Source organism: Mirounga angustirostris, unplaced genomic scaffold, assembly GCF_029215605.1.
Source record: "Mirounga angustirostris isolate CCGP_5_RB_7025 unplaced genomic scaffold, mMirAng1.0.hap1 SCAF_4, whole genome shotgun sequence".
Lineage (NCBI taxonomy): Eukaryota > Metazoa > Chordata > Mammalia > Carnivora > Phocidae > Mirounga > Mirounga angustirostris.
Window position 1 is genome coordinate 137,805,641 of NW_026991712.1, and position 22,557 is coordinate 137,828,197.

Genomic DNA, 22,557 nt, shown 5'->3' on the forward strand with positions numbered 1-22,557 from the left:
AAATGTTGGTTGCTTGGCCCAGCAAGAGCACCCCTGGCAAGGACTACTAAAAAGCCAACCAGACGAGAAGCACTTAAACATGGGCTGCCCAGGGCCAAGAGCCTTGCTCCCCAGGGTGTGGGCTCCTCTTGGAAGAGAAGTCATGTAGTACAGAGGTGAGGGCAACGTGAGCCTCTTAGCACAGATTTATTGTATCTGGTGTCCTTTATGCCAATGGATCTGTCACACGACCCCTAAAAAAGATCACATTTCAAAGCTTATGGATTCCCTTTAAAACACTATTTGTATCCCCATGCAGGAGACTGCAGGTGGACATATAAAGGGATGTTTTAGAACAAGGTCACTTCGACTGTGTCCTCACCTGGTTCAGGGGTAATATGTGAGCTCAGGACCCTTCCACACCTAGGAGGAGCTTTTCTTTTGCAGACAGGTTAATGTGGGGAGATGTTAAAAAAAAAAAAAAAAAAGGTTTAGTAGCTCACCTGCCAGGTAAGCTTTAGGACCTTGAGCTAGCTCCAGGAAGACACGGAGAAAATCTTAGTGGAGGTAGGCAGGTGGAATTTTTGAGGTCTTGCAGCCTGATCTCAGACATATTCCTCCCTACTGGGTCCCTGTCCCTCACCCTAAGTTACCCAGACCACATTAGGTAGCTCTGGCTTCTGTTGACCCCAACACCTTAAGTACAGATTTAGAGCCACAAGACTCCTGCTTTGCAAACGTCATAAGGGAGGGAGGGCCTTAGCAGGAGACCGCCACGCACTGGTCACTCCACCCATCGCTGGCCCTGTTCTTCTGACAGCTGGGACTCACATTCAAACAAACGCCACAGTTCAGCCACACAGAAATCAGGCCTGATGTTTCTCAGAACAAGCTTTATGGAAATGAATTCCAGGCTTGTAAAATTTGGCAGGAACCATGGCTGCTTACTCTGCACAGAATATCTAGCCAGCTTTGGAGGTAATGATCTGCCTTGGTTTTGTAACTAAAAACTACTGGCAAAGGAAACAGGAAAATAGGGTAGAGGATCATTTTTAAGAGTTTTGTCCTAGTGTAGAGGCCAAAAAAAACCCCCAAAAAACCAAAAAACGTATTCAAGAATCAAAACATTCCGGGTTCTCAACAAACATACCTATCGCTCCCATGTCATCCACGTAAGGACTTTTGGCTCCCACGATCCCCCCGAAGCATTCTTTCTGGGGTGCACAGTAGGATTTGTCCAGATGCGTCTTTCCATCGCTATCCACCATGCACCATTCACAATCCAGCACACCAAAGCAGTCCCTGCCAGAAAGACGATGCTGAGTGTTCCAGGAAGCAGGGCTGGGCAGGGGACAGCATATGGACTTGGGCATCAGACAGCTCTCAAGAGCTCCATTACTTACTAGTGCTGTAAGTCCTCGAGCTTTAGTTTCCTTTCCTTATAAAAGAAGAATAGCAACAGTCTGCCGGGGGATAGCTGTTTTATGTCTCTCAACAGCTTGGAAATGAGAGAAATAAACCTGTTCTCTCTGCGGATCATACCACAAAATCCACACATCACAGATCAGTGCAGGATTATCCCAAATCATCTTACAAGACCAAATGGCCCCAAAGTTTGTTAGACTTTGGCCTGACCCCAAGTGTAGGGTCATTTAAAAGAAAAAAAAAAGGAAGGAAAAAAGGGTCAAATAAATTGGGGAAATACTAGATCAATTAAACAGGTTTCCTTACTGCCAATTTCTTAGAACTTTTAATATGTTAAGTGTATTATGACTTTCTAAGAGGATGTGTGCAGTGTTTCTCAAATTTAACTAATTTTGAGTTACTGCCTAACATCCCAAATTCATCTGATGCCCGACCATTCCTTTGCTAAAACATGCACTAAAAGTAGAACTGGCTGCCTCTTCCACCCACTGACTGTTTAATCAAATGGCTACCTGCAACCACAAGAAACAAATCACCCCACTCCCACCCCTGTAGTCCACCACAGCCACTATCCCCATGATGGCTAGTCCCAAACATCCTAGAGAGGAGGGAGAGGGAGTAGGGGACATGTAGTTTTTGGTTCTCAAAGCTACCATGAAGCCTCTCTGCTTTCTAAGAAAGCAGAATCGATGAGCTATGGTGTGTCACACATAGAGCTGGGTTCTGCTTCAGGAACCCAAGAGTTCCTGCCCCTTTGCCCTTGCTTCTTCAGGCCAGGTCCCCTCTCATTCCTTTTATTCCAAGAGTAACTTTCCCATCCACAGATGAGGTGACTAACATGCAGTACAAATGCCAAGTAGCTACAACTACTTGGAAACTGGACAACATTACGTCTGCTGGATAAAAGGCTCATAGGAATCACTTTTGGGTCTGAAAAACTGGTACACCTTTAAAAAATACCAAGAAAGGGAATTCTTTTTTTTTTTTTTTAAAGATTTTATTTATTTATTTGAGAGAGAGAATGAGAGAGAGCATGAGAGGGGGGAGGGTCAGAGGGAGAAGCAGACTCCCCACCGAGCAGGGAGCCCGATGCGGGACTCGATCCCGGGACTCCAGGATCATGACCTGAGCCGAAGGCAGTCGCTTAACCGACTGAGCCACCCAGGCACCCAAGAAAGAGAATTCTAAATACCAGCTGGAAAAGCTCAATGAGGCTGATAGTCACCATTCTTTACTCGGTTCTACTCCTGCAGTGATTGTGTAGAAGTAAACGCAAGCACTGGGCCAGGCTTACCCACTTTCCATCCTCTGGCTGCACCGACTGTTGACACACTGGTGAAGGGCATCTTGCAGGCCAGGGTCAATAGCTGTGTATGTCACTGGCTCCTGGTGGACCTCGCAGCTTGGGTTTCTAGGCAGGAGCAAGTCTGGAGGTTAGGACCAACACCACTCACATTCCAAACTCATCATGCCTCTGGCCCTTGATAGCGTCACACAGATCTGGGTTTGAATCCTGCCCACTTAACTAGATGTAACCTTGGGCCAATCATTTAACCACTCTGAGCTTCAATTTGTTCATCTTTACGTACAATAATTTATATACATATATAAAAAGGAAGTCATAAATATCCCACAAAACAGGAATGTATACAATCAGAAGTGAAAGTTATCTCCCTGACTTACCACTCTAAATTCATTCTTTTCCAAGGTAATCACTATTAACAGTTTAATGAGGGTCCCTTTAGACATTTTTTCTATGCTTAAACATACACCTGTATATCAGCACACACAGGATTCCTTCATTTAAGTTCCAGAGAAGGGATTTACCCCAACTTATTTAACTGTGGTCTTAAGATTTGTCACTAATAATACAAAGAACACTAGGTTAGGCGTAGGCATGTGTGCATGAAAGGTACCTACAGATTTATCACAGGGTTGATTTGAAAACGAAGTGACACAATGTGCATAAAGTATCTGATGCATGGCAGACACTTAGTGATATGCTTGTAATAGTCTCATCGTTTTTGTGTGGACCACATATAATTTTAAACATTTTCACAGCATTTGAATGTAAACCTGAAAGAGGACTTCATTTTAAGGCTTGAAATTGACTCAGTGAACAGTTATTAGAATGAATCATCTTCTTATACCACAACCCAAAACAAATCTATAAAGGAGGCTCCCAGTGTGTACAACATATATATTACACAAATTTATGTAATATGTATATTTTACCGGTTCTCTGCATTGGTGAGGTTGCCGGTGCATTCATTGACCTCTAGAGGGCACTCACAGGGACATTCGCATTCATTTTGTTCCATTCTGAAAGGCAAAAGGAAAATCACTATGCAGAGGGTCAATGACAAACTTTATACTGTGCATGTATCAGAAGAAGGAAAACAGAAGACACTGTGAGCTAGTTAAAAGGGACAGTCAAAGGGAAGTTGCACTAAAGGTTTAAATATATAATTGGCTTCAATTCGTGACTCTTCAGCAAACTGAACAGCTGGAAATACCTCTCTAACCAGGACCTTCTTCTTCTCCGGGACACACCCCTGTGCTTTCTGTTTATTTTGCAGATACCGCTATAAAATGCCTGGCATCGGTTCAGATAGTCAACAGTGGAGTAAAGAGAGCCCCATTGCATTTTTACCGGTGACAGTTGAGACAGAGCCGATCCACCATGCTACAAGCACAGAAGGCGAGAGAGTCGCACGTTTCATTGACGATGCCAACGAATGCGTTGGTTCCTGGGATCCTCGCCAGTCTGTACTTAGAACAGTGGCTGCCATGCACGAGGTTCGTCAGATCTCCCTGGAGACAACGGAGGTGTCAGAAGTGACAGACAACAATGCAAAGATTCAGCCCTGCCATGGTGAAAACAACCCTTCAACCACCTGCTGAAAATAGCTTACAGTAAAACTTTATTTCTGACTAGTAATACAGAGTCACTGTTGAAAGTTGGAAAAAGAGAATTTTTTCTTAATACCATTGGAGATCATTCCCAATTCCCACTTAACAGTTGTGTGTATATTATTTATTCTTTTAGGAGATACAATTTTTATAGCTGTTCTTATAATCTTTTTAAACACATTACAATATATCATAACGTGAAAATAAGTGCAAGAAACAATGAAAGACAACTTTTGGGTAAGGAATAGTTTAAAATGCATTCAAAGGCAAACCTAATCCACCAGAAAATATGCACTCCTTGCCCCACCTTCGATAACAAACCTGTTCTTCTAGAATAAAATTTAAAAAAATTTAAAAACTCGTTAGGAGTCCAGTTTTCTGCTTCCAGAATATTTAAATATTAAATAATATTTAATAGAACAGAATATTTAAATAACTAAAGCAAGCATCCATTTCTTCATTCTATGACAAGAAAATGTGATAGCCAGTCTTGAAATGCCAGATTGGTCTACCATACAGAAAACCAGAGATTCAAAAGCAGCATTGTGAAGTTGAGTATGGTCCTTTTTTTCTGCACGTGTGTCCAATGCAGTAGGCCAACTATGTAATCCCATGCTCATTTCCATGCTAGTCATCCCTTATATGTCTGTGGTGAGGATAAGCCGAACTCTGAGAATCGTGGCACTGAATGGATTCTTAGAGGTCTAGATGAATTTTCCACTGCCTGGAAGATGCCCCCCTCTACTATATCAGCAATCATATAGGTCTATCATCCTGTTAGCTCCACTAGCCAGAAATGCTCCAGTTCCATTTTGGAATAACTTGAGCTGTTAAGAAATTATTCTAATTCATCTTCCACTAAAATTTTGCGTTTCTGAACAATTCTCCCGGAGTAGTCTGGCTTTGTCTGCTGAAGGCTCAGGAAGTCAGTGCACAAATGGTAGAAGATACACAGAGGAAATCAGACTTTCCTAGAACAACCGTACCTGGCAGCTTCCTTCTGATCACACTCAAGTGTGTCAATGTCTCCTTTAAGGAGAGTGTTCCTCAGAATGGGGCAAAGTCCAAACAGAGTCCTGACGAGTCCCTTTGCTCTGAAAGCACTAACCTATTCATCTATTCATTTTTTAAACTCTTCTGTTCCCCAATTGTTTTTGCAACTGCTTTTTTGAGAGTAGGATTTTCAATCAACCCAATGCATCTTTAAAATTCTTAATTACACATTTAATGATATAAATTCCTTTTCTAAATAAAGAGCTTCCTTGTGAATAACTTTTTGAATGTTGGTTCTGCCATTACCCATTTTAGTTCTTTCCCAGCTAAGATTATTTGCAAATTAATAAGAATATTCTTAAGGATCTTAAACCATATCTAGGTAAGTTTGCAGTTATCTCAAATCAAAGACTTAGAGTACTCTAAGCTACAAAAAAAGAAGTTATTTTTAGATGATCTACATGAGAGTTCCCATCTAACTGGGTGGATGACCAAGAAATGACCTAATTTGGCCTTAGGAATTTAAGGAGGCTGCAGGATCTCGAGAAGACAGGAAGAGGGTAACACATGGGGCCACACATATTTACATAAGAGTGTGGGAACAGACTGCTGCAGACATTTCAAAGGGTTTCGGCTGGGTGAGTCTTTAAACAAACAAAACCAAAACAAAACACCAAGTGTGAGACCTTAAAACATTCACTTCTCCACTCTGGGCTTTATACCCCATACTGGTCAAGCTGGGGAGCTGGACTGAGGTCCTGTTCTATCATTCCATAATTCTCAGGCAATGAAACAGCCAAGAGTCATACTCAGATATTAACTATGAGTCCATTTCCTATTCCACGGTGGGATGGGATGTGAGAATGCAAGGGACCAACTTACCACAAGGCTGGTGTTGAATTTATAAAACCTCTGGACTGTTCTGTCACTGAAGCTGTTGCACAGGTTTTTCTTTACAAAGTTTGGGTGGTTCAGGATATCATTTGCTACCAAGGGCTCCTAGCAAGGTCAAGCAGACAGAAGACACAAGCCATGTAATTAATGAGCCACAGGCTGTGGGAGCACTGAGCTAGCGGCTTCACAACAAGTACCTTGTGGGTAATATGTTGTTGTTCCACAGGTGCGTGTCCTTTGGGGTCAATGAGGGTTGGATGTGCCACCAGATAACCCCTGTCCTCCATTATGAAGCACCTGTGCCAAAACAAGGGACATCCCTCAGTAATCTAAACTCTCTACACTTTCAGAGAGCATTTATCTTTTTATCCCCCAAACAAATTGCATTTATCTCGGTAAAACCTCACTGAACAAATTCACTGAAGGTCGGCTGGCAGGCAGGCAGGCAGGCAGATATGTTATTCTTTTTTTTTTTTTTTTTTTTTAATGAGGGCGGGGCTTGAACTCACAAACCTGAGATCAAGACCTGAGCTGAGATCAAGAGTCAGACACTTCATCGACCGAGCCACCCAGGTGCCACAACAGATACATTATTCTTGAGCTGATAGATTACCCAGTATACGATTTACGGTAACAAAGTTACACCTCACTCTGAGGCTACCTACCTAGTTCCTACAGAATGTGTCCACTTAGTTGGAGGAAGATGGACTCAAAAATCTTTTGCAAGGATATATAAGTGGCAAGTTTATTCTTTCTTTCAGAGGAGGGAGACTCTGAAGGAAGTGGCCTTGGGTATTTATAGGCGCAAACTTTAAGCCTATAAATGATAAATATATATGAAATACAAACTTGCGGGACATGCAAAAATATATTTGATGGAAACACTAAGTAAGCAAAGCTAGAACTGCTCTAACCAAGACTATGCACTGCTCTATTTTATTCTGCATGTGTTGCAACACTTTGCTATGAATCCTGCATTTCCCTATTAAGGGCCAATGAAATTTAGCAGTGATAGGAAGCAGGGGCCGTGAGAGTGAAATAAGAAAACTATTTTAAAAAGTGGCCTGCATTAAATCAAGGGAATAACCTGGCTTTGATCAGACACGTTCTTTCGAAATTAGGAAGTGAAGACTTTTAGTTATATGAACCTCTTTCTGGGGAAATGTAAAAGGGAACAGTCCAAGTGCCTGAAATTCCCACAAAGACTTTGGCTTAATAACTAAGTTCACATCTTAGCTGGGCTTTCTAGCACCCAAGATCTGGGAAACCTCTAATTATTGACTCAGAGAGAAATAAGCGCTTTCAGAGAATTCTATGCCACAGTTATTCTCCTTGTTATGAGACGAGTCTGTTTGTCTCAATCATAAATGGCATGCAGCTTAGAAAAATGAAAGAACAAAAACCTTTGTAATTGAACACCCAGGCCATGGACTGAATTTCTGGTCTTGACTCTGACAACGTGGTTGCCATTTAACCAGAGATATCGGACATCATTTTCTTTGTATTTTGCAGCTAGATAGGAAACGGTGTCCCTGAAGGGCTTACCTGATTTTGTTGCCACCATCTTGGTTGCAAACTGGTAATAAGTCCATCAGAACCTTGTAGAAGTATCTAAGTGTGAAGTCGATGCCCATCACAGCCACAGTATGCCCGGAAGATAGCTGTGTACTTCATGTGAAAAAGATCAGTGAGAACAAGAGGCACGTCTTATTTAAAGGTAAAAGTTACATTCACTCATAAGGACATTGTATGGTATTAGAAATATATGCCTACTGTTTCTCCACATTTTTCACCCCTATAAAAATGATCAACTAAATGACTGATTTAGCATAATACGGAGATTTGCTGAGAGGAAAACTTAAGGCTAAAGGTAGAATTTTCTAGTAAGACCAGTCCAAAACACGGGCAGCTATGGAATATGGCTAGCCCTGACTTTACATGTTCAGTGGCTGGACTACTCTTTGGCAACAATATGGAAGTGGCAGGAAGAGGCATCAGTGGGAGATTGGATGCATGACTACTATGATTCCTCCCAACAAGGAACCTCTAGACAAGGAACCTGAGTGATCCCTTTATTTATTTCCCTCATTTTATTCAATAAGGAAACTGGGATCTCATAAAGGTTAACTGACTAGTGTAACGTCATACAAAACTCAGTAAAGAACTAGGTCTCATTTTCTTTCTATGACATTAAGGTTGACTCTACTCAAAACACAGCTCAGATTCTAGAAAGAAACTCACCCGGTTCACAGGCTAGTTCCTTCTCCAATCTAAAATTCTACCCTCAGAAAGACGAGCACCAAAGAGGATAAAGTTGGGTAGTACCACATGGTGCTTGCTAAGCCTTTAGCTCTGGGATCAAGCAGATCTGGGGTCAAATCCTGGCCCCTCTAGGTTTCCACTGGTGTGGCTCCTGGGAGGCTACTTAACCTTTCCAAGACCCAGTTTTCTTATGTGAAAATGGGGAGAGTAGTATCTACCTCACAAGGCTGTCATTGGACTTAAATGAACCAGCGTGTTTATAGCTGCCTAACCTATCCAAAATACCCAACAAAAAGAAGTTACTCTAAAGAAAACCAACCAGGGCTTAAAGCTCAGATCTGGACAGAGAGTCAACTTATTGTTCATCTAGAGAAATGCTCGATATATAAGCAGCATGGACTTCTCACGTGGAACCTTGGTTCTTTCTAATCTATGATCACGGGCATTTGGAATGGTTTGGGTTATTTGGCCAATGAGCTCCTGTACCTTTGTGGCTGGGAATTTGCAGGGTTTACGCAACGTGAGACATTACAGGGCCCCATCATTACTATCACCCACCTGCCTGATTTCTTATAAAGTACCAAGAGAAAAATGGGGCTGTTATAGACAAAAATCTTAAAAATAGCAACTGGAGAGCTCAGAAGAAACTTCCCAAAGTAAAATCATCTTTTGGAAAATCAAAACTTGGGAGTGAAATTAGCTTTGTTATGTAGACAACTGTCCCCTTCTGGTTACTGTCAACATCAATACTAACATATCATTCCCAACCCTCTACCTGCGCCCCCCATCCCCCCGCCAAAAAAAAAACCCCTTGAAAACCATCAGAAAGGACCTTGACCCACAATGAAATTTCTGTCAAAGCTTTGCTGTCAAAATTGTGTTTGGCATGAGATGAAGGAGGACCATGTTGTGGGGTTATCTCTGAGAGGCTATTGCCTCAGTAAGATCTTTCTATTCTTTCACTTGATTTCTTTCACTTAGCATAATCCCCTCCAGTTCCTTTCATGTCGATGCAAATGGTAGGTACTCATCCTTTCTGATGGCTGAGTAATATTCCAAGCAGAGAAAGACAACTATCATATGGTTTCACTCATATGTGGAACATAAGGAATAGCGTGGAGGACCACAGAGGAAGGGAGGGAAAACTGAATGGGAAGAAATCAGAGAGGGAGAAAAACCATGAGACTCTGAACTCCAGGAAATAAACTGAGGGTTGCAGAAGGGAGGGGGGTGGGGTAATCGGGTGCTGGGTATTAAGGAGGGCACGTGTTGTGATGAGCACTGGGTGTTATACGCAACTACTGAATCATTGAACACTACATCGAAGACTAATGATGTACTCTATGCTGGCTAACTGAACATTAAAAAAAAAAAAAAGCTTTCTATTGTTACTGAAGCCACTTAAATTCTACCATGGAAGAAATCCAAGACTCGGTTACCTTACATGGCATTTGTTTTTTGCAGCAAATAATGTTTTCCTGAAGTATCAGTCCAAAGAAGTCTAAACCTCTCTTACTTGTCCAGGAAAGAGCGAGGCGTCTAAACAGCAGGCACCATTATGATAATATTTACTGAGTGTCCACGATTTACAGGTGCTCTGGTGGGCATTTGAATACATCCCATTTCAATTATTTCTCACAAGACTTTATGAGGCATTATCATTTCCAGAAAACTGAAGCTTGGAAACATTAAGAATTTGGAAGTGGAAGCAAGAATGTAAGTTCAGGGTCTTCAACTTCAGAACATATTCCTAACCAGTATGTTATACTGCGCCTCCTTAGAGATGCAGGACATTCAAGAGAGTCCAAGCCATTTTACATGACCTATTCAATTTCCCGTGACCACGTCAGGAAGGAATTAGAGTTCCCATTTTATAAATGGAAAATCAGGCTTAGAATGGCTAAAAGACTTAAACAAGCCTGACCACCTTTTACTTATGATAGACCAGTTCTGGCTCTTCCTACAATACGAGAGTGGACTCGGTGAAAAATGCAACTCGGGTTTTTCTGGGACAAGTTAATTTTGTTTCTAAACTTCCCCTGTGTAACTGCTATCTGCTCCAATGTGATCAACATGCTGAAGGAAAAGCATGCACATTGCCCATGTAAGCCTAGCATTCATATTTTTACCTGCATTTCGAAAATGTACAGTTACCATAGCAACTCATAAAGAATACCATAGAAGAATCAAACCACGCCTACATTTCAGGGTACAAAGGACCATGCTGTTTGCAGCACTTCTGTGAGATTTTCACTGCCAAAGACTCATCTGAACAGTCCCTTAATCGCTGATTGTACTTCATCGTCTTCTGCTAGCATTAACATTCTCCAAACAATGCACACTTAGACTCTCAGGCTATTAATAATGCTCATGGAAGAATCCCAGGGCAGTTACTAGGATAAGTGAATGCTGAGTCAGAAAAGCCCCTCCCCAAGCTATCAGCTCTCACTTCTGGAAACCAAGGCTGAATGACAGTGCTTCGTGACTAGCTGAACACTAGCTTAAGTTCTCTTTTCTGACCTATTAAAATGCCAGAGGCTTAAGGCAGAAATAGCATGATATTAGAAGTAATTGTCACTTATTTGGGACTGGACATTGTCAAGTCCAGTGCTAAACACTCCACATACATCATCTGTAATTCTCATTATATCAGTTCAACACAGGCATGGTCACCTGTTACATAAATGAGGCTCTGAGAACTCATGGAACATAGTCATAATACAGGTATTTCACATTTATCAAGCACTTACCAAGTGCCAGGCACCATTCTAAGAGCTTCATGTATATTATTTAACGTAATCCCTAATCATTTGAGATAGGCCTTAATATCCCTCCTTCATAGGTAAGGGAACTAAGGCAAAAAAGAGCTTGTTTACAGTCATAGAAGCAGTAAATGGCAAATATACTTTTTCAGAGTAGGATCACATCTCAGGAGGAGGTTATGTTCTCAGGTTGGTGCATGAGACCAAAATCACTGGTGATCGCTTGAAAAAAGTACCTTTTGCACAGCCCATCTATCAATACATCCATTAAAGCTACAGTTGCTTTGGTTGACAACCAGAAGTGCAGTTGACTTGTATTCTAAACTATGCTGAGTGAAAAATACACAGCCCTAAATAATAAAAGCATGCTCAGTGATAAGGCAGATGTTCAAATGATCGAGTCCATGGGACTACATATTGATCAAGGCAAGAGCAGATACCTATTCTTGGAATACACTCTCACTGAGTGACTGGTGGACAGAATCCAGGATTGAAGTGGCCATTTTTCACTCTTGTTAAAGTCAAACAGCTAAACTTGTATAGGTTAAGCACACTATAAAAAGTAGCCAAATAAGGGAAGTGAACTGAAGGTTTCTCTAACTTGAAATCCCATATTTGCATCGTGCTTCATTTGGGCTGACACCATAAATATTTATAAATCAGCTAAGTGAAGCTTCTCCCACCCATCCAAATTTTAACAAAAACATGTACACAAATGTAAAATAGCATTAAAATCTGCACCTCCCTGTGGCCACGTCTTCCCCCTGCCCCCCACACAAGTTGTACTGTATAGAAGGAAAAGATAATAGCACTTGGTAATGAGTGGCAGGTGTCAGAGCCTGATGGAACAAATACCAAGTAAGACCCACACAGGCAGTCGTTCTCTCCCTGCCACCCCCACCCCCAAGATCTGAAGCCCAGTGCTGGCCCATTGTCATTGTCATCAAAGACCGAGGTGACTGCCCTCTCCTCAAAGAAACCACCTTTGTTTACTTTTTTGCAACTGATGAGACTACATGGGAGAGATGTCAAGTCTCACTATGCAGACAAGAGTAGGTGTATGCCTGACAGATGGTCTGTTAAGGAGAACACCGAAAAGTTCTGTTCCAAATGAGTATTTACTTGTTTAGATGTGACAGAGCCACACAGATACCATGCCCTGCAAAGCAATCACTATTTGGTGGCGGCAGGCCCCTGCTTTCCATGGAGACACAGGTCATGATATTGAAATTCTGACACAGTACTGCTTCCCAATTCTTGCTCCCAATGAACTTGTGTTAGAAGAATTCTCCTGAATGTCAATCATTTGATATATAATGAGCACCAGTGAAAAGCATAAAGTTAAGCAAGAAAAAAATCCGTCTCCTGTAAATTTTAAGGCATCATTATGGGTCCCAGCCAAAATATGGGCTTTCTTGGTTACCAGGGGAAAACACCTATTTGTATAATGAAGGGATTAAAACAACACGTGTGACTTGCCTTTCCACCCAACATTTCACTGCCATTTGTAGCTTAAATACTGAAACCCCAAAGGCCTGAAATACAAAGCACCCAAATTATATTTATAATGACACTGACATTTAATAGCATTCTTGGAAAATCAATTTGCAAAATGCCTTTTTAGTTTTCAAGAGACAATATAAGGACAAAGTGACAATAACCACAAACTCCTATATCATTCTAAAAAGTTAGACTGAAATAAAAGAAGTAATAACATTGTGGTCTCAATACTGTTTTTTTTCTTCATTAAACATGCTCCTCTGCTTAGGAAAATGCTCTCTTGTTAATAATTGTCAGGCTCTTGGTGGGATTTCCTCAACTGGTTAAGAGTGGTATTTCTACAAACTGTCCTACTGAATCTAACATCTTTTTCTTCTTCATAAGAAGAGGTCTAAGAACTTTTCATCGACTCAAATGCATGATAACCTTGTGAGGTAGGTATTATCCCCATTTTATGGATGACAGGAGGATGCTCAGGGAATCCAAAATGACACAGCTAGAGAAAATATTCAGACTCCAGGTTGCCTCCCATCAAAGGTCATGCTTTTGCCACTAATCCTTGGTTGTCTACTGGACTTCCAAATTTTCAAAATATTCTTGATGTGTTTTAAAAAGGACTAAGAAATTAAAGTATTACCTGGATGAATGGATTGTGTGACTGATGGTTACTACATAGCCAGCTCCTCCAACATCTAAGTAAGGGCCAGTCAAAGAAATCAAACCTGGATTAGCTACCGCATGGAGATACCTAATGGAGACAAGAGAAAGTCGCATTATTTTAGGGTATGAAAAACTACTCTGTAAATGTCAAAGAGAAGTGAACGTGTAACTCTACAAAGTATTTATTATAAATTGTGCCTATGTTAGTGTTCAAAAGGATTCCTATCTTTTATCTCTGACTGTAGCAACACAAGAGGTCAAGAAAATCTGAACTTCTTCTGTAAGAGACACTCAACTCAGTATACATTTGAGCTTTTCATAAGATCTACGGTATAGATGTTTTAGACCTAATATAAAAAGAAATCAATAAGTAATGTAGAAACAAATGCAATTTGGCCCATGAAACTGCCCCCTGGATTGGTACGGACAGCCAACTCATGTGTGACTCAGTTACTAAGCAGCACAAGACCAGAAATCCTGTTTTTATGCCCAAGTTGCCCCCTTCCCCCCATGATATACCCTGACTAGCTTTTGTTTTTGAAAACCTGAGTAAAAATGAAGCCCAGAGGTAAAAAGAAAAAAAAAAAAGGATTTATATTTGTTTATTTCTCATAGGTCATAGATGGGCTGTAATTTAATTCCATCATCATGTGCAGGGATGTTAAATATCCCCACTATGGGCATACTGCATGCAAGGCAGGACTCAAGCAAAAATGCTAGGAATTGAAATAGCCAAGTATAAAACATTTCAGTCTCAAAATTTCAATGAAGAGATAAAAACACTGTCAACAGAGGAAACCCACAAAGCTGTTGTTAATACTGCATTAAAAAAAAAGACTCAAAAATATGTCTTCACTGCCATGAAAGTATCTTCTTTACTGTGACTGCCTGAAGTTGCTTTATTGTATGTACTTATCATGTCTCTCCAGGATTTGGGGGAACCTTTGATAATGGAAGCCCCTAAAACTCACCATTGTCTCCTCGTGGGATCAAATGCTTTGTCCATGAGGGAACCAGGATAAATTCTAAGGACGCCATTGGGTGTTGCTATGTAACGGCGGACAATGTACGTGTTCAGGCTACTCATTTCCATTTGTGTCATCCATTCATCTGTGACGTGGCTGGTGGCCATTACTTCATTCCTGACAGAGAACTGGGAAACAAAGGAAGACATAGCAGGGATCCTTTAAGACTCACATGAAAAGAGAGTGGGCCGTTGGCAGGGCTTCCCAAAGCTCCCTTGCAGAGAAGCCAAGCCCAATTACTTCTTAAAAATCTTTCCACAGCAGATGGATATAGCCAAACTTGGTGAAAACAAAAGCTTACTGAAACATAGTCAGTGGATGTGTGATTTACTCAATTGTTCATCCTAGCGAGGCTTTCTGCATTTAAGAGGAAAGATCCTATAGTGAAGCATTACACACACATATACACACGCACCCCAGCTAAATCTCTGTTCCTTAAACTTCATCATCATGTTTATCTCAAAAGACCAGAGGGGCACTTTACTTCTTTCCCTTGGGAAAAACGGGGCTGGGAAAGTTCCACTGATCTCTGAATCACCGCCCCCCCCCCCCCACCACCTAGAAAACCCCTAGTGTATCTAAGGCCTGACAGAGATTCTTCATCTGGCCCAAAGGGCTCCTTAATCCGCCAGAAGGGTCATCGCCAACCAGCCTCCTGGGGGCCACACACGGCCTTTCTGGCTCTCCAGCTGAGCAGCACAGACCCAGAGCTGGGCTTCCTACTTCGCAGGTTGCCTGCCAGGCCCCCTCCCAGGCCTGTACCCCAGAAGCAGGGCCCCGGGCCAGCACTCACTTTGAGCCCCGGGTTGGCAATGAGGCGGGTGTTGTCACTGAGGTAGGCCGTGTAGTGCTCCACCATGCGCTTTGTCTCCGGCTGGCTGAGGTGCTCGTAGGGGGAGGAAAAGCTACCAGCAGACAACATGACAGTTGGACTTTCTGAAAGACAAGCAAACAAAGCAGGCCTGAGAACGCTGAGACTTCACGTCAGGCCCGAACAAAAGCATCACGGAGGCTCTGCCAATCTGCTAGCCATGGTGGCTTAAAGTCTTCCGTGAGGAAAGCGAAGAACTCAACACTAGAAGGAGCGAAGAAGGAAACAGCCCTCATCCTCTCCCTTCAGGCAGTTTGCAGTCGTGAGTGAACCAGAAGAGACACGTGTACAAATAAATACAAGCGCCTAAAATGGCAAATGCTCAAAATATCTTAGATCTACGGATGAGATCTTACACTTCTTAGGATTAAGGAGGCAGCATAGGACATGGAGCCACACTGACGGGGTTGAATCTGGGCTCCACCATTTCCTGGCCATGTGATGTTGGGTAAAGTTGTAATATATGGGATGCTTTTGTCATCTGTGGAGTTGGAAATTATGGCACCAAACTTATAGGTATGGTGAGAAGTACATTAGTTGGTTTATGCAAAGCAAATGAGTCAATAAGTGTAAAGCATGTAGGATGGTGTTGGCACATGACAAATGCCTTGTGAGTGTTAACTACTATTATTCATATTGGTACTGATATTTCAAAAGAAGGAAAAATGGAATAGTGGAGTCAATGCAAAAAAAACAAAAAAACCCCAAAAAACTATTCTTACAGACAGGGATAGCCAAACTTGGCATAAACAAAAATTTTGCTGGTCCTACCTAAGAGGAAAACCCAGTTCTCTATTTAAGACAGAAATCCTCACAATGAATTACATTATGAAACAAAAACACTACATCTCTGTCTGTGAAATTTCCCACTGTTCAATTTTATAGTTTTAGAAACTTTCAGAAAGCACTGTCCACAGTCCTGTGTCTCATCTCATTTAAATCTGTCGGTCATTTTTCATTCCTTTTGTTAGTTCTCACTCACAGTGCCTTATTTCCTTGTGGCCTGGCTATCTCTGTACAGGACAGGACACTGTACTTCAAAACAAATTTGTAGAATGAGTCGAGTCCTAACAGGAGCGGGGCAGTCCTTCCTCTAGAAAGGACTGTTATTTGCTTCTGCCAGGCACCAGACCCCAGGATGAGGCAGGGTGGTAAGGCGGAGACAGCTCTCAACAAAACAACGGGATGCTGGCCCAAGTGCTGCACTGTGGGACCTCCATACTCAACTAGTCCACGACTAGTTACTGTGTGAGGTTCCTTAGACCGCTCAGGTGACAGGAATCCCAAGTCAAGGGCTTCTTCAGTTTCAATTCATACTCACTCTGGAGATGTAGTTCTTCAGGACCTCTGCTAAAACATGTATATGTAGTGGGTGAGAGGGAGGGTTTTCATGTGTTAGCCTCCACATTTGGGGGGTCTTGGATTTGATTTCTGCCTCTCCCCCAGCCCTAAGAAGCTACTCCCTAAAGCACAGTTTAATTTCCCAGTTGTTTCTTCTGGATTGGTAAATAGGTGCATTGCAAACGTGGCTTTAAATATTGGCTTTCTTCTCTGGTTTCTTATATTCTCCTAGACTTTGGTCTAGTTCCTAGCTATCATGTTAGTTCTTTGAAACTTTTCAGAAAGTTTTTTTTTACTCTCAAGTTTCCATCCATTTTTAATTGTCCTCAGTAGGATAGATCAGAATTACGTAGTTTGTCATTATCAGAAGAAAGTGCTTCCAGTGATGCTATGTCTGATTTAATTCTCATGATACCACATGGGACAGCCGGGGAGATTAGTATTGTAGTCCTATCAAGGAGAAGAAAACCAGAAGCTTAAAAAGGTTCGGTTGCCTAGCAGCATGCTATGGATTCATGTGCATATGCTCATGGGGCCTTCTGGGCACAGATGCACTAGAGAGAGCATTGTCCCTCTCAGAGAGCTTAGGAACCAGTTGGAGACTAGAAATTTTTAAAAAGAGGAAAACAACAGAATAAGAATGATACAATAATGCAGTAAATGTCAAAAGGCAATCCATAATACTTCAGGGACAAAGGAGTAGGGCCAGAGATTAAGGGGAGAGACACTTTGGGAGTGGGCCTTTCTTGTAGTGACAGAGACTGGGCATTTGAGCAGAGGCTGCTGCAGTGACTTGGGTTGAGGGAGAGAAAAAAACCAAGACACAGGACCCAAAGCTTTGTGTCTAGGAGGTAGACACATAAAGCTACACACATACATGTATACTTAACCGCACTGGATGATGTACACTTAAAAAAATTCCTCTTTGTGTACCAAGACAGACAATGTCCCTCCTTCAGCCCTCCTGATGGGGCTCTGACATAGATTCAACACCTTACCTCAAAATCCCCATCATCGACGAAATTAGACGGAAACCACTTTTTTTGCCATTGTCTCCCTTCTTTTTCATTCCTTTTCCATTAGAGTTTGAGTATCCTGCTTCATTTTCATTACCAACTAAACTGTCCTTGATGACTCCTTCACGTTGTCCTGAGGAGGTTCTACCGCCAAGGTGAAGTTGGGTGGTACAGTGGGAAGAATGCCCAGTGAAAGTCAAACCCTGGCCTATGGTCTGTCTGTGTGATCTAGAATTCATCCATTAGTCCTGCATCAAGTCTTTGAGTTGATAAACTCTACGTTTTGTGAGCATCTCTGTGAGGCAGTACTGCCCATCTAGAATATGATGCAATCCTCAAGTGTAATATAAAATTTTCCAGGAGCCACATTCGGTAAAAAGAGGTTAAACTAATTTTCCTAGTGTATTTTATGAAATCCAATATATCAAAAACATCACTTTACATAAAAATTAAGTGTTTTACATTTAAAGTAAATCTCAGCTTGGACTAGCCACACTTCAGGTGCAAAACAGCCACGTGGCTAGCGGCTACCATTATCGAGCACTGTAGCTGAAGGGATTGTGCAAAGGAGATTTAAAAAAATCTAAGCTTGAGCTTTTTTCTCATCTGGCAATATTACTGCACTTCCCGGTCTCAAATTTCAAAACAGTGACCTCATTTTTATCAGCAGTTGTATTGAGCTTGTTCCCACAGCATATAAGAGAATCATGCCCATGTTGGCTATTCGGTGAGCATTTCTTAAAAATATGAATTAAAGGACATACATGCTCTTTTGTATAAAAGCAAAAGACAAAACCTCAAAACCTAAATGAAAACAAACAAATGGAAAAGCCAACCTTTTTTGACCGACCTCTTTGGCCTTCCTCAAGTTGTCTACGCTGTTGGAACATGCCGTAGAAGAGACAACTCAGTCTGGCCAGCTCTCCTGAGCTCATAACCAGGCAGAAACTCTACAGGATGGAATTTAAAAGATGGAACCCGAACACAAGGGCTCTCGTGTGGAATCTAGACACTGGGGACTTCCATCCTTGATCCTCTTCCTGCCTGTGCCCCTTTCTACTCAGTTTGCCCGTTGCCTAATGAGTCTTAGTGTTTTTGAACCCAAAGAATTTTCAACAGTGAAAAAGAGAATGCCTCTTTTATAGTACTATGAGTACCACGCAAACGCCCAGTATGTGCCTGGCACATGGTGGCATGCAATAAAAGAGGTGGCACCTCGGCATGGGAGGAGTGTGAGTCACATTTCAGCCTTGCTACTATCCTCATCTATAATAGGTCAACTCAAATGATGAAAACAAAATATATGGTACCTACACAGGTAAATTCCCTTTTCCTTTCTTGCAATTACTTGCCTATTTCCTAAGCTCTTTTTGAAGACAGGGACCCGTGGTAGACACAGATATGCTGCATAGGAATGCCACCCTTAGACCCCCTTTACTATTTCTCCACCTCTTAGCCTCTAGCCCTGTATCCCCTTATCTCCGTATCTCTGTGCTTGCCTCTACTGGGCCATACTGGTGATTCTCTGACGGACTGTCTCCGGGCTACTAAAACCTCTTTGCCTAGCATTAGCAGAAGGCTGAAAGATACAAAGGAATAGGAAAGTCCAGCTCCCTCTCCTGAGTCTGGGCAACCTCTTCAGGGTTATTTACACTCCAGAGCCCCCCTATAGCATTAGGCTGAGGCTGGAACTTCATCTAAAATCCGACGCTTGCTTGCTTTCTCCTCCTTTGCTCTCCGGTTTCCCTCCCTTCTTCCCTCGTTTCTTCTTAGAGCCCATCCTGAATAAATCAACACACAAATCCTCGTCTCGTTATCTGCCCGAGAACTGGATCCAAGGCAAGGCCTCCAATCGTTTTCACGTCCGTAGACCCCAACTGGCACTGCTGCTATTCGGTATCTGGGTTTTTGTGGTCTGGTTTGGTTAATTCAAACCGATACTTACAGTGAGTTGCTACGAGTCAGCCCACAAAGGAAGCTGAAAAGAGCGAGGGCTTTACCTAGAGTGGCCAACTGTTTGAAGTGAAGGCAAGCACTAGGCTGGCCCAGGAGGTCCAGCCGGTGGTAGAGCAGCTTGCTGCTGGGGACAGTGTTGAGGTTCTTCAGTTGCTTGACAGGTATTTCCGGTTGTATCACCACAATACAGAGAATAAAGGAAGTGTCCTGTACCTGGAAAAGTCAATAAAAAATTTCTAACACTATCCTAGAGATAGTGACTTTGCCTACATTATTTTCTGCTCTCTGTCTGTCTCTGTCCCACACAGAAAAATATTTGATGAGTGAATGAAAGCCATGAAGACGGGGTGACAGAAACTATCTCTGGCAAAAGGTTACATTATCTATTTTTTGTTTTCCTTTCTGATTAAGGGAAATTACTGTATGTAACAGAAAATCATGGAGCCAATGAAGGGATTAGAAAGGAATCCCTTTGGAACAGCAACCCCACGCCTCTTTTGCTTCTTTAGGCTAACAAATCCAAGCTGGAACATGGCATAAGAATACAGCACTTCCTTCTGTTTGGGTTTGAAATGCATTTTAAGATACAGAGTTGGTTTTGCAATGAGTATTCCGAGAATTGACTGTTTTGAAAGCCAATTATGAAAATACACATGCAGCTCATACAGAATCTGGTTTATTCATGTATTCCTGACTAATGCTTTCTCCTTTCCTGGATGGAGATGAACAGGATCTCAGACTCATGAAAAGTCCAAATCCCATGGCTCCCTCACAAAGGCTGCTTGACTTGTCATTTCAGACCGCAGTAGGTAAACATTCTAGAGCTTAGCCTAATTTATTAAGCTCATATGTACAAATAGGAGTACTTCCAAGTTCACTTTGCTCTTAGACGCTTAAACGAAGTTATTGGGAAGAGTGTCCACCAAAGAATAAAAAAACAAACAAAAAACCCCGCAATCTACTTAATTCTAGCTCCTTAACTTAAAAATACAAGATAGCCAAACTTCTGTAAGTTCATTATATAAGGAGACAGGCAGATTCTATTTAAAAGATGGTTGGTCAATAAAGGGAACGTGTGATAACCAGCTAAGTTAAAACTAAAGGACAGTGAGAACTAAAGCAGCCCAAAGGATTTACTTCATGATCAAGGAGAAATTTTTAAGTAGACAGGTTAGAGTTAAGTGTAATTTAGGGTTTATGAAGATGGTTGCAGGATCTTTTTCAACACAGGAGAAATTTGCATCTCTGTGGGATTGCTTTCAAGTACTGCTGCCAAGGATATTCAGTTAGATTAGCAAATTTAATTCTTTTCGCCCACCGCCCACCGCCTCCATTAGAAAACGATAGCATCCCACAGTGGCATTTACGATTTCCTGTCTCACATAGCCATCCTTTGTTTCCTGCATTACATGTTCCAAGGAGCCAAACGACAAGAACTTGGCCAGAGGGACCAGAATGTAATTGTTAGAATAGGGTCTATCCTGTTAGGAGATAAATTAAAAGGTCCCCTAAGCGTCCAAAAGCAATACTTCAGAAATAGTTCCTCGCTGGAAAGGAAAACGGATTTTTCTTTCTTTTTTTTTTTTTTTAAGATTTTATTTATTTATTTGACAAAGAGAGAGATAGCGAGAGCAGGGACACAAGCAGGGGGAGTGGGAGAAGGAGAAGCAGGCTTCCCGCAGAGCAGGGAGCCCGATGCGGGGCTCGATCCCAGGACCCTGGGATCATGACCTGAGCCGAAGGCAGAGGCTTAACGAATGAGCCACCCAGGCGCCCCAGAGAACGGATTTACAATACAGGTCTTTTTTTATCATGTTCTTAGCTGAAAAAAATAGTCTTTGCATTAAGGAACCAAAATATATCTATAAGGGCTCTCCATGATTGGGGAGTGTTTTTTTTTTTTTTTTTTTTCACTGACTGCCCTTGGGATTCATGTTTTGAAGTGAGCCATGCCTGCATCACACAGGAACACAGTAATACCTTCTGAAGGCAATCCTTTCTTCTGGCTCAGCATGCAGCCTCCTCACATGCTCAAAGATGGACTTGGGCTGCACAGTGACAGAGTAGTAATCTCTTAGCGCTGCTAACATAATCTCTCACATTCTATTTAAATTAATTCAGTGAAATAATCCATCAGTATCGGCTCTATCTATGGATGCTAAGCAGTTTAAATAATCATTCGCAACACAAGCTAAATCTATTTGAATTACATTTAGTAGAAGAATCCATTTTATTCCTGAAGACAAGAGGAGTATCTGCTCCCCTGCCCCCAAAAGTAACAAAAAAGAACTTAAAATTATTTGTTCATATTGCTAGGTAACCAGGCCAGCCTCTTTAACGTCTATCTCATTATTTATTACCTCTTTAATTTTTCACTTAATAGTGATGTTCTTGACAACTTTGGAACTCTGAGAAAGCTAACTACATGATCATATCCATTTGGCTACAGAGAATGGCCAAAATTCATCGATACCACTGAAGAAAATCTTAAGGAGATAATACTTCTTTCCAAAATGTTAACAGTGGGTTTATTCACTGTGCAAAAAAGGTCTTAAAAATGCTCATATCTCCTTCTTTCTCTTTATTTTCTTAAGGATTTTATTTTTAAGTAATCTCCACACATGGGACTCGAATTCACAACCCTGAGATCAAGATTGCATGCTCCACCAACTGAGCCAGCCAGGTGCCCCATCCTTCTTTCTCTTTTAATGCTAAAAAAATATTAAGGGAGATATTTTCTTGGGATGCAAATGAGTTGCTTTCAATCAGGACATACTAGAGATAAACAACCTCCAATTTCAAATATAAAAAGTATTTTTCAATGAAGTATTCTGGGGTGTGGTTTACCCTTTCTGATCTGAAAATTAAGCAATTCATCCTTATGTTAAAATGTATAAAAATAAGGGTAGATGGTGCAATCATTCTTAAAAAAATTCTGAAAATGAGCTGAGTTTCAAAAC

At 41.6% G+C, this 22,557-nt stretch overlaps 1 protein-coding gene across 6 annotated transcripts in view; it reads right to left on the reverse strand.

Annotated features, from left to right (window-relative positions):
• CACHD1 (cache domain containing 1) overlaps window positions 1-22,557 on the reverse strand; it is a 199,993-nt gene that overhangs the window by 12,133 nt on the left and 165,303 nt on the right. For 5 of the 6 annotated variants that reach the window (XM_045897497.3, XM_064589023.1, XM_064589024.1 and 2 more), the window contains 11 exons: window positions 19,642-19,810; window positions 15,207-15,349; window positions 14,360-14,541; window positions 13,366-13,476; window positions 7,750-7,872; window positions 6,402-6,501; window positions 6,193-6,309; window positions 4,058-4,218; window positions 3,640-3,726; window positions 2,699-2,815; window positions 1,130-1,281 (listed from right to left, as the gene is read on the reverse strand). In XM_045897497.3, the coding sequence (XP_045753453.1) occupies window positions 1,130-1,281; window positions 2,699-2,815; window positions 3,640-3,726; window positions 4,058-4,218; window positions 6,193-6,309; window positions 6,402-6,501; window positions 7,750-7,872; window positions 13,366-13,476; window positions 14,360-14,541; window positions 15,207-15,349; window positions 19,642-19,810 (1,462 nt within the window). The remainder of the gene's footprint in view (window positions 1-1,129; window positions 1,282-2,698; window positions 2,816-3,639; window positions 3,727-4,057; window positions 4,219-6,192; window positions 6,310-6,401; window positions 6,502-7,749; window positions 7,873-13,365; window positions 13,477-14,359; window positions 14,542-15,206; window positions 15,350-19,641; window positions 19,811-22,557) is intronic. The other variant, XM_064589025.1, reaches the window with a different exon arrangement.